This window comes from Bos indicus x Bos taurus, chromosome X, assembly GCF_003369695.1.
Source record: "Bos indicus x Bos taurus breed Angus x Brahman F1 hybrid chromosome X, Bos_hybrid_MaternalHap_v2.0, whole genome shotgun sequence".
Classification (NCBI taxonomy): domain Eukaryota; kingdom Metazoa; phylum Chordata; class Mammalia; order Artiodactyla; family Bovidae; genus Bos; species Bos indicus x Bos taurus.
The window spans coordinates 137626709-137644596 of record NC_040105.1 but is presented as its reverse complement, the minus strand read 5'-3'; the positions used below and the strand labels follow the sequence as shown (position 1 = coordinate 137644596).

At 35.6% G+C, this 17888-nt stretch overlaps 1 protein-coding gene across 7 annotated transcripts in view; it reads left to right on the top strand.

The window, feature by feature from the left end:
• The window catches only part of STAG2 (stromal antigen 2), a 129841-nt gene extending 112412 nt beyond the window's left edge, over positions 1–17429 (top strand). For 5 of the 7 annotated variants that reach the window (XM_027534970.1, XM_027534972.1, XM_027534973.1 and 2 more), the window contains 6 exons: positions 2990–3213; positions 6064–6253; positions 6344–6454; positions 9806–9932; positions 10883–10960; positions 15505–17429. In XM_027534970.1, coding sequence (XP_027390771.1) covers positions 2990–3213; positions 6064–6253; positions 6344–6454; positions 9806–9932; positions 10883–10960; positions 15505–15528 — 754 coding nt within the window. In that variant the 3' untranslated portion in view covers positions 15529–17429. The remainder of the gene's footprint in view (positions 1–2989; positions 3214–6063; positions 6254–6343; positions 6455–9805; positions 9933–10882; positions 10961–15504) is intronic. The other 2 variants (XM_027534976.1, XM_027534977.1) reach the window with 2 other exon arrangements.
• The last annotated feature ends 459 nt before the right edge of the window (positions 17430–17888 follow it).

Below are 17888 nucleotides of genomic sequence, written 5' to 3'. Positions count from 1 at the left end.
TAGTATAAGTCATGTCTTCTTAAAGCCCACTAGTATTTTGCATTTAACGATTATATAGATCTTATATGAAATTCTAAAGCAGACAAAACTAATCTATATTAATAGAACTCACCATAGTGGTACTTGTTGAAGTTGGAAAGACTAAATGGGAAAGGGGATACAAGGTACTTTCTGGGGTCATGGGAATATCCTGTATCTTGATAGGTGTATGGGTTACATGACTGCATTCATTTACAGAGGTGATCCAACTTTTATTTTCTGTGAACTTTATTATATATAAATTGATCCCAATTTAAAATTGCATTGAGGAATTGGTAGTCCAGTGGTTATACTCTGTGCTTTCACTGCTGAGGGCCTGGATTCAATCCCTGCCTGGAAAACTAAGGTCCCACAAACTGTGTGATGGTAGGCAAAAAAAAAAAAAAATTGCATTGATACTATTAATTAGAGAAATAAAAATTAAAAACAATTAAAAAAAATTTCTCACCTAGTAGATTAGCACAACTTTAAGATGTGTGATAGTGCCAAGGATGTGGAGCAATAGAGACTTATACATTGCTGGTACAAGACCACTTTGGAGATATCTGGTAGTATGTAGTAAAGTTTAAGATTCTCCCTACATCATGATCCAGTAATGCTATTCAAAGGTAGATACGTGAGAGGAACTCTTACATATATATGTAAGGAGAACTATAAATGATTTGACTGTTGGGGACTTCCCTGGCAGTCCAGTGGTTAAGAATCCTGCTTCCAATGCAGGGGTCACAGGTTCTGTCCCTTGTCAGGGAACTAAGATCCCACATGTGCTAATATGTTTAGTTGCTCAGTTGTGTCCAACTCTTTGTGAGCCCATGGTCTGCAGCCCACCAGGCTCCTCTGTCCATGAGATTTTCCAGGCATGAATACTGGAGTGGGTTGCCATGCCCTCCTTCAGGGATCTTCCCAACCCAGGGATCAAACCCAGGTCTCCCATATTTATGGCCAAAAAGAAAAAAAAATTGACTGTTTCATTGTTTGACTAGGAGAAAGCACAAAACTAAATATCTGTCAACTAGAAAATGAGATCAATAGATTAATATACAATAGAATACTATACAGTGGTCAAAATTGTTAGATATTTTTAAGTAAATATAAATCCTTAACTTTATTAAAAGTCCATCTAATTGTTCAAATTTCTAGTAGTCTTAGATGTCATATATGAAAGTAACTCTCTTTGCGACCCCATGGACTACACAGTTCCTGGCATTCTCCAGGCCAGAATACTGGAGTGGGTAGCCTTTCCCCTCTCTAGATGTCATAAATGACTTTTATTCTTAGTTCATTTGATTGAATTGGGATTGAAAAGATTCACACAATTCAATTGATCTACTTTAAAAATTTTTTCAAGTTTATTGAGCTGTAATTGGCAAATAAATTTGTAATGTATTGAAAGTATACAACATGATTTCATATACATTGTCTAAGGATTCCCATAATTAAGTTAATTAACGTATTTATCACCTTACATTATTTACCCTTTTTTTTGATCAGAACACTCAAGCTCTACTCCTTTAGCATATTTCAGTTATATAATATTATATATTTACATAGTATCATCAACCGTAACCACCATGTTACATATTAGACCCTGAGATCTCTTTCATCTTTTCAGAATTGTTTTTCTGACTTCATTGAGATATAGTTGACATATAACACTGTGTAAGTTTGAGGTGTGCAACATATTGATTTGATATATATATTGGAAAATGATTACCACCATAGTGTTAGCTGATACCAGTCTTCCAAAATGGTTAGATTTTAAATTAAAATGTTGTGTGCAAAAAGCTAAGTACAAAATGGTGCTGTGTTTTCAGACAAATAAGTATTAAAACATTATAAATAGGGACAAAAACAGCAAGTTCAGGTTAATGGCAACCTCTGTGGCTGGAAAGAGGGAAAAAGGCAATGGCATCAGAGAGGGCTACTTATCTGGAATGTTCTGTTAGACTATGTGGTGGATACATAGTTGTAAATGTTTCCGTTAGTAAGTAGATTTTGGCTCAGACTGCACATCTTGTCACAGATGATTAATAGTTCTCTGACTGATAGCCAGCTTACAGACCACACTTTGAGGAGTACTGTACTACCATATATAGGGCTTCCCCAGTGGCTCAGCGGTAAAGAATCCTCCTGCAGTGTGGGAGACACAGGTTCAATCCTTGGATCAGGAAGATCTCCCTATCCTTTCTCTCCTTATCTATGATATGGGGAGAATATCTCCCTCACAGGATTATAAGAATAAAGTTAAAGAGCCCAAGACGAAAACGCCTAGCACACAGTAGTTACACAAATATTAGTTGATTTTTAGTTGCTATATTATATGTAAGTCATGGAATCCTTGTGATACTTGGATCCAAGGGTAGATGTATGACTTCCATTACTCTGAAAATATTTTGCAGGTAGAGGCCATATCAGATTTACCTTTGCATCTGTCCCCATTGCCTGAGACATAGGTGCTCAACAAATAATAAGCCAAAATGCTGTGAATTATTTCCTTTATTGGGAAATCTTCATAGAGACAGAATTTTTCATCACTGTACTGATGAGGCTTAGAATAAGTAGTGAAGTAATATACGCACACTCACACGGCTAGCGGTTGGTAGAACTGGGACTAGAACTCAAGTTGTGTAATCTTTAAATCCAATTCTCTTTTCAAAAATATGACTCAGATTTGTTCTTCTAACAGAGGGAATCTGTAAAGTTAGGATAGAACAGAGACATTTTGAGAAAGAGAACACTAATATCCTGCAGTTATTAGTGGAATGCTTTCAGGAAATGCAGATCCATTGACCATTATTTTTATTCTCATTTACTTTTTATTTAACTCTAGTTAATCATTGTGTGTTCCATATAATATGTAAGTCTTAAGATTATTAGGAATAAGCAAAAAGAAAAAAAAAGCTATGGCAATTTAATGTATCAAAGCTAATGGTTTCTCCTCCTTTTTAAGGTATGTTTACTTGGAAAAGTTCATGACCTTTCAGATGTCACTCCGAAGAGAAGACGTGTGGCTTCCACTAATGTCATACCGAAATTCTTTGCTAGCTGGTGGTGATGATGACACCATGTCAGTCATTAGTGGAATTAGTAGTCGGGGGTCAACTGTGCGGAGTAAAAAATCCAAACCGTCTACAGGGAAACGGAAAGTGGTTGAAGGCATGCAGCTTGCACTCAGTAAGCATATAGTTTATTTTCTTTATGTTTGTCCTTTATGTTTCCCATAGGTCACCTCCTTTTTAAATTCAAGGTATGTGTTGTTAAATGCACACTGTTTGCTCCAGTTGTGTGTAAAATGTACTGTTTTAAGCATTTTCCATATATGAATTTGATTCTTAAAATTCTTTAGGTACATTCTTATTTTTCACAAGTAGGAAACTAGTACAGAGAAGTTGATTAACTTAGGTCACACTGATGCTAAGTAGCAGAGCCAGGCAATCTCACTCTAGAGCATCTACTTTTTTTTTTCTGTATTAAATTTATTCAAGATATACACACGTCCCCTCCTTCTTAAGTCTCCCTCCCACCCTATAGAGCATCTACTTTTAAATCACTGCACTATACTCTATGTATACGGATATGGACTCAGTATTTTAGAACTAATCATTACCTAAGAGATCAGATCATCTAGTTTAAGTGGTGCAGCAGATTCAGAGAGGTTCCAACTTTGGAATTTCTATGAAGAGATCATTAATCATAAAGAACTTCACAGAAATACAAGTTGCTGTCTATAATCTTAGAGTTAAGAATATATTATGATGCTTGAATCTCTTGGACTGTTAGTACTCCAGGGTTGGTTCTTCATTTCCTTTCTTTAAGATACTTTTGTTTAATGAGTATAGTTGTCAAAATTTGTTCCAGCTATTATTCCTGAGTAACAAACTACCCCCAAAACTTAAATGATATAACCTGGACATAATGTCTGGTGCTTTCACTAGGAATAAATACTCCAAGGCTGGGACTGGAATCATATGGAGATATCTTCACTTGTAGATGTATCTGATGCTGGCTGTCAGCTGGGACCTCAGCTAGATTGTCTGCCAGAACACCTTACATGTGACCTTTCCATGTGACTATTTGGCTTCCTCACAGTGTGTGACTCGGCTTCAAGAACAAGTGTCTCAAGAAACAACTCTGGACACTGCCATTTTCTAAGGCCAGAAACTGGCATAGCATAGTTTCCATCATGTTCTGTGGACCAAGCAATCACAGGGCACAGATTCAAGGGAATGGGACATCATCCCCCACCTACCTGTTAATGTGACAAGTGTCAGAGATTTGAGGGCTTTATTTTTTTTTTAACTTATTTTCCTAGGAGCCATGGTTTTAAATCGCCACATGGATTAATGGTTTTAGTATTTTTTTGGTCCAGTAACACAAAGCATTAACTTGTAACTTACACAGCCTTAGATTTAGACTTGATTGGTCATATAGTACCAACATCCCAGTCTGTGGAGAAATCTCTCTTACACAGTATCCCTGACCAGTTAAAATACTTGGGCTTGATAAGAAGTTAAATTTTCCTTTTTTTAGATAGAAAAGTTATCAAATTAAAAGATATGTCCACTGAATACCACTAAATTTTAAAAAGTTTTTCTTATCTAAACCTCTTAACTCACCTGGTCTAACATAGTTAGCCTCCTCAGTGGCCAGTTTGCTTGCTAGTCTTCATATTCTTAGGTCTGTCCTCCACATCACCGCCATATACTTAGTATAAAACATGTAACTCACCACATTGCTTCCATAGAACCTTTAGTAGTAGTTCCTGTCAGCTTAGCATAGCTTATAAAACTTTGCATGAGTTGACTCCTGCCTCTTTATTCAGCCTTACCTTTGCCATCTACTCCAGGACTACTAAACTCTTAAAATAATCAGCAGAGTAGTATGATTTAGGCATTGTTGTTTCATGCCCCAGTGCTTTTGCTTATGTTCTCCCCATTTCTTGGAGATGTCACAGTTCACATAATATCCACTCTAGTCAGAAGTAACTTCTGGGTAGCTGGGCTCTGATCTTTTTCATTGTTCCCATTCTTCCTGTGCTTCCCTCTTTTAGCACTTACCACACTGTGTTTCCCCAGTGGCTCAGCAGTAAAGAATCTACCTGCAATGCAGGAGACACAGGTTCGATCCCTGGGTCAGGAAGATCCCCTGGAGGGAGAGCATGGCAACCCCCTCCAGTATTCTTGCCTGGGGAATCCCATGGACAGAGGAGCCTGGCAGACTATAGTCCATGGGGTTGCAAAGAGTTGGATATGACTGAAGCGACTGAGCATGCATGCACACTGTGTTATAATTGCCTGTATTTTCTTTACCAGGGCTTCCCTGGTAGTTCAGCTGGTAAATAATCTGCCTGCAATGCAGGAGACCCCGGTTCAATTCCTAAGTTGGGAATATCCCCTGGAGAGGGGTAGGCTACCTACTCCGGTATTCTTGGTCTACCCTGGTGACTCAGATGGTTCAAGAATCCTCCTCCAATGCAGAAGACCTGGGTTCAATCCCTGGGTTGGGGAGGTCCCCTGGAGGGAATGGCTACCCACTCCAGTATTCTTGCCTGGAGAATTCCATGGACAGAGGGGCCTAGCAGACTAGAGTCCATGGGGTCGCAAAGAGTTAGACACGACTGAGCAACTTTCACTTTCTTTCACTTTCTTTTTCCACAACTGGACTGTCAGGGCATGGCAGGGACTGCATTCTTACATACCTTTGTATCCCTCTGTTCAAGCTCTAGCATGTGTAAAGAAGCAGATGTTTGTTGACCTGCACAGGTTGTATTAGACATTTCCCTGGTGGTTCAGATGGTAAGGAATCTGCCTGCAATGCAGGAGCCCTGGGTTCGATCCCTGGATCAGGAAGATCCCCTGGAGAAGGGAATGGCTACCTACTCCAGTATTCTTGCTTGGGAAATCCCATGGACAGAGGAGCCGAGTGGGCTATAATCCATGTCACACAGAGTCAGACATGACTGAGCGACTAACACTTAGTCAAAATTAGTGACTGAACTTCATTGCTATTACTTTTCTTTCTCAGCCGAAGAAAGCAGTAGTAGCGACAGTATGTGGCTAAGCAGAGAGCAAACACTGCACACCCCAGTTATGATGCAGACACCACAACTCACCTCAACAATTATGAGAGAGCCCAAAAGATTACGACCTGAGGATAGTTTCATGAGTGTCTATCCGATGCAGACTGAACATCATCAAACTCCTCTTGATTATAAGTAAGTACATTTGATCATTTTCTGTACTATAACTTTATTAATTACATAGAAAAAAGTTAAGTTAAAAGAAGAATAAAATTCTCCTTGAAGCACGCAGGTAACATGGATGTTAGCTCAAAGACAACAAGAGGAAGCAAGGCAGCAGCAGGAGAGAGCAGCAATGAGCTATGTTAAACTGCGAACTAATCTTCAGCATGCCATGTAAGTGAGAGTGCCTTATTGTCTGAGTCTAGGAAGTTCACTAATTCATTTTGACATATTTTATTGTGTGCCTTATCTAAAAATTTCAGCAAACTCTCTAGAGTAACTAAGCTGAAATAATCAAGGAGCTAAAAATTGGTCTTTCCAACAGAAAAAAAAAACTTCTGAAGTTAAATATTAACTAGTTAGGTAAAGGACTGATATTAGGTTGATCTGTTGGAAAAGTTTAACTATGAATCCTTGTTTATTTTGGTACACAGAACTATAGCTAAAAATTCAGTTTTGTTACATCTTAATTGATCCCCACCTTAGTTCAGGCCCTCATCTCTCACCTGAACTATTGCATTAGCTTTCTAATTCATGTTCTTCCCTCAGATCTATTTATCCTCTCACCAAACCCCTTCCCTCACTCCCCTCACCACCACTCCATCATTCACGTTGCCATCAAGAAGTGCTATTCTAGAATAAAAATCTGATCATGTAGCTCTCTTCCTTAAAACCATTCTATGGATCCCCATTGCCTGCAAGATACAGTTCAAACTCCTTAGCTCATGGCATGCAAGATCTCTCTAAATATGGCCCCTGCCTACATTTTAGTATCATATCCTATTCCCTGGCAGCTGGTAAAATCATCATAAAAGGACAAGCTCAGGTGTCGCCTTATATGAAGCTGTGGTGTCATCTATGCTCCCATAACACTATGTATATTCCTATTTCTTATAGCACTTACCACATTATATTGTAATTTGTTTATGAATTTGTCCCTTTCTCTAGACTGTGAGCTCCTTAAGGGCAGGGACCTCTTTCTTTCTTTTTTTTAAATTGAAAAGTATAGTTGATGTACAATATTATATGTTTCAGGTATACAGTTTAGTGATTCACAGTTTTTAAGGTTTTATTCCATTTATAGTTATAAAATATTGGCATTTCCCTGTGTTATACAGTATATCCTTGTATCTTATTTTATACTTAATAGTTTGTACCTCTTAATAGGGACTGCTTTCATTTCCTGTTAGTGCTTGGCACATTAAAAAAGTACTAAGTTAAATGTTCATTGAATGAATAAATGTCCAATGCTAAAAAAACTGCAGTTTAATTTTCAAATACTTTGTTTTTACTGGAATCTGTATGAGAGTTTTATAAGTCCTTATTAGCTTTGGCTCCAAAAGAAACGGCATATAAGCAGTCTTTAGATGACTGGTACAAAGGGGGAAGATCTGATGATTTTGATTAAGTTTTTTAGTTTGAAAGCTTTGTATTTGTAACATAATGTGGTACATGTTTTAATGCTGGAGATAGTGATTGTTACCTTATTTCTTAAATTTATATTTTGTTGCAATTTTGTTGGTTTTTGAATGATGAGAATTTGACCTATTTTTCTTAAGAACTGGTCATTTACCTCACGAGCAGTATTAAATTCTCTTTAGTTGTCTGTAGTGGTCTTAAAAACCTCAAACAGACAAGGTATACTTTATCACATCTGTAAATTCTGATCCTGTTATGTCTACTATGTTCATCCTCTATACTATCCCTTGATTCTGTCCCCTATTCTGTTTCTATAGCCACATTCCCTTTAACATATGTTCTTATTTCATGCTGAATTCAACAAGTAATTTCTTAGCTTCTCACTAGTTACCAGTCCAAATACTGCAGAATTCTGCCAGGCAATCATTTGGTCCATATGTCTCCCCTTGAAACTTTGCGCCAGTGCACACGCTCTTCCACAGCATCTCATTATCAGTACCATTTATCATTATTCTTTTGTTTGTAGATTAATTGATTAACTTTTTTCTTCAAGTTTTATGGGGATGTAATTGACATACAACACTGTATTAAGGTGTCCAGCATGATGATGCAACTTACATACATCATGAAGTGATTACCACAATAAGTTTAGTAAATATCCATCATCTCATATAGCTGTAGTTAGTTTTTATTCTTCTTAGAGATAAACTTCCCTAGGTGACAAAGAAATTATTCCAGTTAATTATTATCAGAAGAGTCTTTTGGTTGTATCATAAGTAGTCTGTCACCTGAGACTTTAAAATATTTTTGTTTTACAATAATTGTTCTGTAATGGTGTCTGGCCTATAACTGAAAATACCTTCAAATTCTCTCTGTCTCCTAGTTTATATCACATATATCTTTCAAAAGCAGAATGAGTTTCTGGTTTTCTATAACACATGGTCCCCAAAGCACACGTATCCCCTTCACAGTTGCTTCCACCAAATACAGTAAAATTGTCATTTATCATTTACTGTCCAGAACTCTTGAGAAATAGGGACCATTGTTAACATATTTGTCCACATAGCCTGGACTAGACATCATGTCTTGTTATCTTCGTCTTTTAAGACTCAACATAGTTTTGTGTAAATTGTAAGCAGGCATTCAATAAATAATTGATTTGGGGGAGGGTGGGATCTTTACATGAGTGAGCAAAGAAAGAAAGATTATCCAAACTGGGGAACAACAAGTCACCCTCAATTTCACTTATGTTGATTCCTTTATGCTAATATGGGCTAATTTGTGAACTTGAAATTTGAATTTTTTCTTTATAATTATGTGATAATAGAATTTTGGGTCTTAATTCTTATTTAACTTTTCTATATATGTCTCAGTTTTGAGTTTCATAGGATACAGAGTGCAAGTTTCACCATAAATGTTGCTCATTTCTTCCTGAAGCAGAATTAATCTCTTCTTTCAGTATATCTTTATAGCACTTAATGCATATTTCTCTTGCAATATTTATCACTTTGTCATAATTAATTGTGTTTCCCATAGTAGACTGTGAGCTCCTTGAGGGCAGGAATCATGTCTTATTCATCTTTTATTTTGCATCCATAGGACACAGTCAAAGCCTGGCACGTAGTGGGCACTATGTGAATGAGTGAGTGAGTGCCTGGTACATTTTAGGTACTGAGTGAATGTGAGTGATGGGTAAAATTAGCATTATATGTTCATGAAAATACATGTATTCTGAAAATGTCATTTCTTTGGTCTCTTGTTTTATACTTCTTTATTAATTTGTACCCTGCCTACTTTCAAAAAGGATTTGAGGTATCTTGTCTGCTCCCATGTGGTAAATTCTCATTGAGCTTTTAAATGGAATATCAGAACTATCAAGTTAAATGTTTTGAAGTAATGTAGAATGAACATAACTCCTTAGCATTTTCAGACAAGTGAATATTGGGGTTTTGACATCATTGATGACATGATCAATGCCTAGTCATTTTCCCTGACCTTTAATTCCATCATTTTCCATTACATTTGAATAGAGCCACATAGTTGCTGCCAGTATATTACTAAGTTGTGACTTTGGTTGAGATCCTGACCTTTTTTGTATTTCTCTAGTCGGCGTGGTACAAGCCTAATGGAAGATGATGAAGAGCCAATTGTTGAAGATGTTATGATGTCCTCAGAAGGGAGGATTGAAGATCTTAATGAGGGGATGGATTTTGACACCATGGATATAGACTTGGTAAGATACGATGATTCTGTAAGGTTTTAAATTTAGATTATTTTTTTGAAATTAAATTGAATATTATTAGAGGAGAGAAATATTTGCCATAAAAGTAAGTTTTGCAAAATTACTAAATAAAATAGTTGCCAGGAGTTTAGTTACGTGAGAAGGGATTGAGGAAGAGGATGAGTTTAGTGAGGGTGTTAGATCCTAATTTAAGATGGTAAACTTTCAGACTAATTTAGGAATATATAAAGAATATATTTTGCTTAATAGTATAATATCACCTTATAATTTACCATCTATTTACCATTATCAAACCAATATATTATAAACATGGTCTACTTTTTTACTGAGGTCAGTTTCCATATCACACAGTAAAGTACTGATAAAAGACTTGGAAGTTGAATATATATGATGGTATATTCTCTGATAATAACATCATATATACAATTAGGGCTTTATTATCCACATATGTCATTTTGCTACACAGCTCATTCAGCTTTGTGAGGTAGGTTGAAAGGATTGAGGATATTGAAGCTTAGACATCCTATCCAAAGAGACAAAACTAGTAAGCAGTAAAGCTGAGACTCATAAGCCAGGTCTTCTATTTCTCAGTATACCTTGGTGTATTCTCCTTAAAGGGAAGAAATAATTAAATATGGCTTCTCTTCAGAATAGTGTAATTCAGTGCCTTGAAAGGAAAGTGAGTTGAGAGAGACATTTCTAAAATAAAACAAAAAATCCTTTTTCTAGTTTTCATCCATAAGAATAATTTCCTATGAATGAACTGCTTTTGTATTTTTAAACATTCTGTAGTTTGAATAGATAGTATTTGAAGTATTGTAGGGTGCAATTGCAGTTACATAGGTCTCGTGAACACTTAATTAATTTCAAGATTTTCAGTTACTATTTGGCTTATTATAGATATGGCAATTGTCAACTTCCTTCCTCTTTTCCCCCTTTAGCCACCATCAAAGAACAGACGAGAGAGAACAGAACTGAAGCCTGATTTCTTTGATCCAGCTTCAATTATGGATGAATCAGTAGGTTTAATTTAAATATGCCTCAAGATTGTAAAATCAAAAGTAATAGGCAATCTCTGAGATTGAGGTTGAAGAGCTTGGACAATACATTAAGAATGGATAAAAACAACTGGACAGGAGGAAAAGAGACAGGCAGGAGGGATTTCGGAGTAGAGTTGAGAAGGGGTCATGCAGTGGTGGTAACAGATTCAAAGTGCCTTTGAATCCCTGGCCAACTGGGGCTTAAGTGTTTGTTAAGGAATTTGCACTTTTCCTGTAGGCTTGAGTTATACCTGATGAAGGATTTTGAATGGGGGAGCAGGCATGATCAGAATTGTGTTTCAGAAATATTTCCTTGAATAGGATGAATTACAAGAAAAATAACGATGATAGTCATAATCTTAATATGAAGACATGGTGAAAAATAGAACTTGAACAAAGGCTTTGGTAATAAAGAGAAGGGAGTTGAGATAATTGGTTATTGTTAGTTGATGTCAGTTCTGTTTCTTCTATCAGTTCCTGTTGCCATATTCTCCCTGAGAATACCATCTGTAGTTCCTCTCAGACACACTGTGCTCTTTCACAACTCCATGACCTTGTAAAAGCTTTTCTCTCTGTCAGAATTGCCCATTTCCTTTTCCAAGTAGTGAATTCTTTCAGTAGTCAGTTCCGACATCACCTTTGGAGTTTTTCCTAACTTTTTAGATAGATACTTTATTCTCAGCTCCCATAACACTTGTACACACTTCTGTTTTGATAACTACCAGATTGATGTAGTGAAATAGGATATTATATTTTGCTCAATGATTGAACTCCAGGCAGTGATGATTTTATTCATTTTGAGAGTTTTGCCCAGCATAGAGGTGTTTAGCTTTATTTGTCAGCTTGCTAAATCGGTTAAATGCCTGTCTAGCTCACTTTTTAGAATCTACCCATTTATGCTCCTCCTTCCTAACACCTGCTGTCTCAGGTGACTGTTGTATCATCCTCCAAGGCCTGCCTTCTATGCCCCTATTTCTACCGTTCTCTCCTGGCCCTCTCTTGCCTCATCTGCTGTCAGATAGCTCTTGGAAGAATTTTAACAAACGAACTCATGCTAACATACTTAAATTAATAGAGCTAGCTATTTGAGCTAAAAGATAACATTTCATAGATCAGCAGGTATAGAAATCTTTGGACAAGGCACCTTGGGATCCTTGAAATCAGTGTTTGTCCATCTCTAAGGGACATATAAATCATGTAGAGATCTTATTAAAATGTAGGTTCTGCTTCAGTAGGTCTTAAGTGTGGTCTAACATTCTGCATTTCTAATAAGACCATAATCTGAGTAGCGTAGGTGACCTCTGCCTACCCATAAGTCTGTCGTTTAAGTGCATATTGAAGTATGTGGTTTCCCTGATAATCTAGGAGTATGTATCTTCCAGTTTGTTAAATAAAACATTTAGGTAGTGATTGTGATGAGGAATAAAAGAGAATCATTCCAAGCATATGTGATGAAACGCATTCATTCAGCAGTTTAGTGAGTTGGAAATTGGTGCTGAAATGAATAAGATGCTCTCCCTGCTCTCAAGGGATTTGTATTCTAGTCCACCTGTACTATCACTTTGAGATGAATGGAAGCTAGTATTTGAAAACCTACGTGCCTGACATTGTGCCAGGCACAATTTAGTGGGATCCCACTTTTACACTCAAGCAAACTTGGGCTGTAGAGGTGGTTTCAGTGACTTGCTGAGAGTTATACAGCTTTAGTGTCAGAGTAGTAATTTGATCTGAGTTCCTTTTGATGTAAAAATCTTGTGCTGCCTCTGCTGTGTACTTCCCAGAACTAAAATCAGACCTTGCCTCAAAGAAATACCAAGAAAATTGTTTTAGAAATTATAATGATTAACTATAGTCAAAATTGATACGGGCAGTTAGAGATCATCTTATTGTTTTCATTTGTTCATCTAAAGTCAGGAAACTTTTAGGCATTTGTTTCCTTAGTCACTTACCATTGAATAGATTTGCCAAATGGTGCTCTTCACCTTTTTTTTTCTCTCTACAGTAGTGGAACAGCACTGTATATGTATATATATTTTTGACATTTAACATTTAGGGAAAACTATAATCTGAGTGAAGCCAAAGATAGGGACCTAATAATTGTTATTTATAGAAAAATGATGGCATTCTTGTGTTCATTGCATATGTAACAACTTAGAGGATAGTAGTTTTGCTGCTTTGCCTAAAATTAGAAAAAGGAGCACGTGCGTCTATACCTGTAGTTCTATACTAGTACCACATGATGGCAGCAGTCACATAACTGACTGCTCCATATCTTTAACAGTTCAGGTATCTTTAGAAGTCTTTGACTGCGTATGTATTGTAATACTATTAATACTAGTTTGTTTTAAAATTACATTAAACTTTATCTTATTATCTCAACAATAACTTAAATGGAATAACAAAATTTTTAGTGTAAAAATCTGCGTTAGATTACATCTCTTTTTATTCAACCCTGTGATGATAGTCAACAAGACAATAATAAAATTAGGGCTGTAGATCCTTTTATACCCAATTCTAAGATTCTCTAATTTTATGTGAATTAACCCAAAGCATCCTAGTATAGATACTTCAGATTATTACTAAATAAATCCTAGATTTATTTTCTGTAACATGTTATCTGTGTGATTCAGAAGTGGTAATATGAAAACTCTGAGCAGATCAGTTTGGGGTTGCATATAATATTCTAGATTTATGATTTATTTAGTTTCATATTTGGTAACAGTGTCAACATTGGTATATGGTTGCTTTCTGCTATTAGTGGGCCAGTATTGCCTCAACATACCAAAGCTGGCTGTTGGTACCTTTAAAGTATGTGCTTAAGTGGTTATTAATGTTGACACCAGAAACAGGTAGCTTATGTGCCAGAAAAAGAGAATATCGCTAATGTCCTCCTTCTGTGTTGAGATTCTTTTATTAGAATTATCTGTAGTATAAAATTGGTAAAGGAAGGGTTTGGTATAATGGAGCAAATTTAATGTTCTTCTAGAAGAATCTCCTTTATAACCTTGTCTGTACAAACCCAGGAGGAGGGGGAAAAAAGATCTGTTCAGGCTATTTCTAGGTAGACCCTTGGTTTGGAAAGAACTTGAGTTCATCTTCATGCCACACTCCACACTAAAACTGTCAATTAAGATTTTATCCTTTCATTCATCATTAGATCTTCCATTACCCAGAGTCAGAGTGTTACGGCTAGAAGGGATTTTTAAACATCACCTATCACCTAGGCCTCTTTGGAAACATTCTAACCACCCAAACTCTGACTCTTAAAACTAAAAAGGAGAATGCTTAACCTTTAGGGGTGGGGTGGGCAAGGGGCCAGTAGTGGTGGTGGTTTTGATGGATGACTGGTAAGAATGGGGTACATTAATCCTCTATTGTTCTCATTCCTGGGGATTCCAAACACTTTACTTGATGATTTGCTTCTTGGAGGCTGCAATCAGATAGATATTTGTTTCCTGGTCTGAAAATACATAGGTCCTTCAATTCAGATCAAAGCAATTTGTGAGTTCTATAACTTTTGTTAAAGTGAGATTTAATTTACAAGTAAGTGCCCTTTGTAATCCCAGTCTTAGATCATTACCTCTGGCTTTAATTATCAGTTTTCACTAGCTCATTATAGTATTTTAAAAATATTACTCAATTGTCATAATAAGTGTTGGAAATTTACTTGAAGAGCCCAACTTTTAGTATGTACAGAACTAAAAGTTGTAACTTATTCTTGCTTAACAAACAAGAAGGAGTTGCTCCATTCATTACCTGCTTTTACTTTTTTAAGTTTGTGACAAGTAATGATTAGATTTTTACCTAGCATTGTTTCCCCAGCTGAAATATAATGGAGTGAAATTTAACTGGAGTGGGTTGCCATTCCCTTCTCGAGTTCCCAACCCAGGAACCAAACCCTGGTCTCCTGAATTGCAGGCAGATTCTTTACCAGCTGAGCTACGAGGGAAACCCCAAAATGTAATGAAAAGCATCAATACAACTTTTTGCTCAGATTTTACCTTTACTTAACTTGATTTTTTCAAATTAGTAGACCTGTTCATTCAGTCCAGCTTTCCTAAAGAATGCTTCCTATTTTCTACGTGTTTATATTGTTCTTGGATGTTTTTGGTCTGCGTGTTCATGATACCCATTTCACAGTGCAAATGACTGAGTTTGCCAGACATTCTTGTGCCAGAAGTGTATGTCAAGAAGCACATTTATTTGTTCATTCAACATATGTTGGGTGCCTGTGTTCAGGGCATTATCTAGGCATTAGGGGTGTGTATAAACATATAAATGAGACATGATTTATGCTTTTAGTTATATTTATGAGGTAGGTAGGATTGTGATTAGGCCTGATGTTATTTCATTTTATGTTAATGGTAATTATAATTTTAGAATTATATATCTGAAGAGGGGAATTTTTCAAAGTGACTTTTAGCATGTTATTAAACTTAATATTGCCAAGTATTAATGTAATATATTTTACAAAGAAATGAATGACAATTTTAACAAGATTTTTTTTTTCCCTCTCTCATTAGGTTCTTGGGGTGTCAATGTTTTAATACCAGTACGCAATTAAGTCTCTGGTGAAGTCATTTTCTAAGTGGAAGAGGAAATTTTAAAATAAAGTGTGGTAGATACAGTGAAATTCTGTACAGATTTTTCTCTAAGGAGAATATGACGTGCTTATACTTACCAAGATCAAGTGCATTTGAGGGGCAGTTTTGTTTGCCTGAAAAAAGTAAAGGACAAGTAAACAATTTGATGATAAGCTACAGTTTTTCTTAGAAAGTAAATATTTTATTTATGCGCTGTTAGTTGGCTTTTGAATCAATTATTTCATGCTTTTTTTAAAGAAACTATAACAATCTGAAGAGGCATTTGGTACAGACGTGAATCCTCTTACATTTATTTACTGGGTGTACTAAGTAATGATGACCTCTGCTGGATTTCTGTTTACATCCAAGAAACAAAGTTAAGGATGAGTATTCCCCTGCCCTGAAATTATAGGATAGAATTGTTTTTAGCATTCTAAATTTAAATGCTTGAAACATCAATCGAGGCTTTCTTTTAAATATTGTAATTGTGGAGAAAAGTAAACTTATAAGCAGAACTTTTACAATTTTTTCATCTAAAATGTATTTTAAGATATTTTTAAAATCCAAGAGCTTCTCTATACTTTTCAGAAATACCCAGATGCAGTGAACTGCCAGAAGGTAACCAGTCTCAAACATGCTTATCCCATTATCAACCCTGAAAGTTTGCTTGTCCTTTAAGATAAAAATGTAATGTTGTGATATTCCTTCCAGTAGTGCCACTGTATTTTGTCTCCAAATAAAAGAAGCTTATTGTAGTATGTTTGCAGAAAAACTCTAAACAAAAATTATACAGCTTATTAGAGTGTGGGAATAGGGATCTAAATTTTAAATAAAATTATATATATATATAAATTGGTGCTGATTTTATAATTGCGCAGTTTGTTTAGTTTTTTCTTACTTTTAAATTCCAACTTAAAATTATGAGGTTTCAGAAATATATTGAAAGTTTAACAATGTTTAAAAATAGAAAAGCATGAGTGTTCATGCTTTAAAATGATTTTTAAATTTGTATTTTATATTGTTTTATCTATCTGTCTTTGCAAGCAGTCTTCAGGTTAAAGATACTTCTAACAGGTTACAGTACATTTCCTCTGTATGTAAATTAGATGGGATAATAGAATTCATAACCCATAATATTCTTTGAAAGCTAAGCTTTAAACTTCATTTTATGTCCTTTCACAAATGAATTAGTTTAAAACAGAAAGTGGCTACTTGCCATTTTGACATCAACTCATTTTGCGAGGCTTAGGCAGCTAGACATCGTTTAAAACAAAATATTAACTTATATTACATGTGTATCTATCTTTTGTCAGTCGTCTCTCAGTTCTTGAGGTTTATTATTTTAATCATTCCATGCCTTAATATGCTTGCAATACAAGAATATCTTCAGATGGGTGAATACCAAAAGGCTTCCAGTTCTTAAGAGTCAGAAACCAACAAGCATTGGGCTGTGGTAGCCAAAAACCATAGGTTAGCTAAAAGATCATGATAAAATACAATTATTTTATTAAATCATGGTTAATAACAAATGAAATCAAGACATGTCTAACAGATTTTCCATCAACAAATATTGTTACGTGCAAAAGTATTGCCTATGTTGTTTTTCACACCACTGCATTTACTAGAACTGCTGAGAGGACTGTATATATGATTTTAAACCTAAGTTGATTTTTTTTTCTCACTCTTGAAAGGAGTACTTCTTTGTGAAAGCAGTTCTTACAGCTTTGTTTTCAACCAGCTAAAAATGTTTTATATATTACTCTAACCTGTTGTCCTCCACATTCTATTGTCCTAATTGTACTGTTTTCTGATTTGTATTTATGTCTTGAGACAGTAACTTTTTGAATAAAAATAAACCTACAGTATGTTGTATGTTTTATCTTTTGTACTTGAAAGAGGAGGGTGGCTATAAGTGGTTAGAAAGTGTACCTATTACCACATCTTTTAACATGTTTGGGTGGGAATAATTTATAGAAAATACTATATTTTTAATAAATCATATGTATTTTAAAATGAGACTAAATCCCTAATTGGGTTATTACTTTAAAGTAGAAACCTATGACCATTATTACTTTATTTATCTGGTATGAGTTAAATGCTCACTAAAATATCTGCATTGTTCATCCAGGATACATTTGAGTGCCCACTGTGTGCTGAGGCATGTGTTAGAGATCTACACAAGGCCCCTCCTCCACAGATCTAGTGGGGCAAACAAATAAGGAAAGAATCAAATAAAATATTTAAGCTTATTTCATAATTAGTGCTAGGAAGGAAACCAGTCGAGTGTGCTGAGCTAGAGAGAGACTGAGAGAAAAATGTGTGTG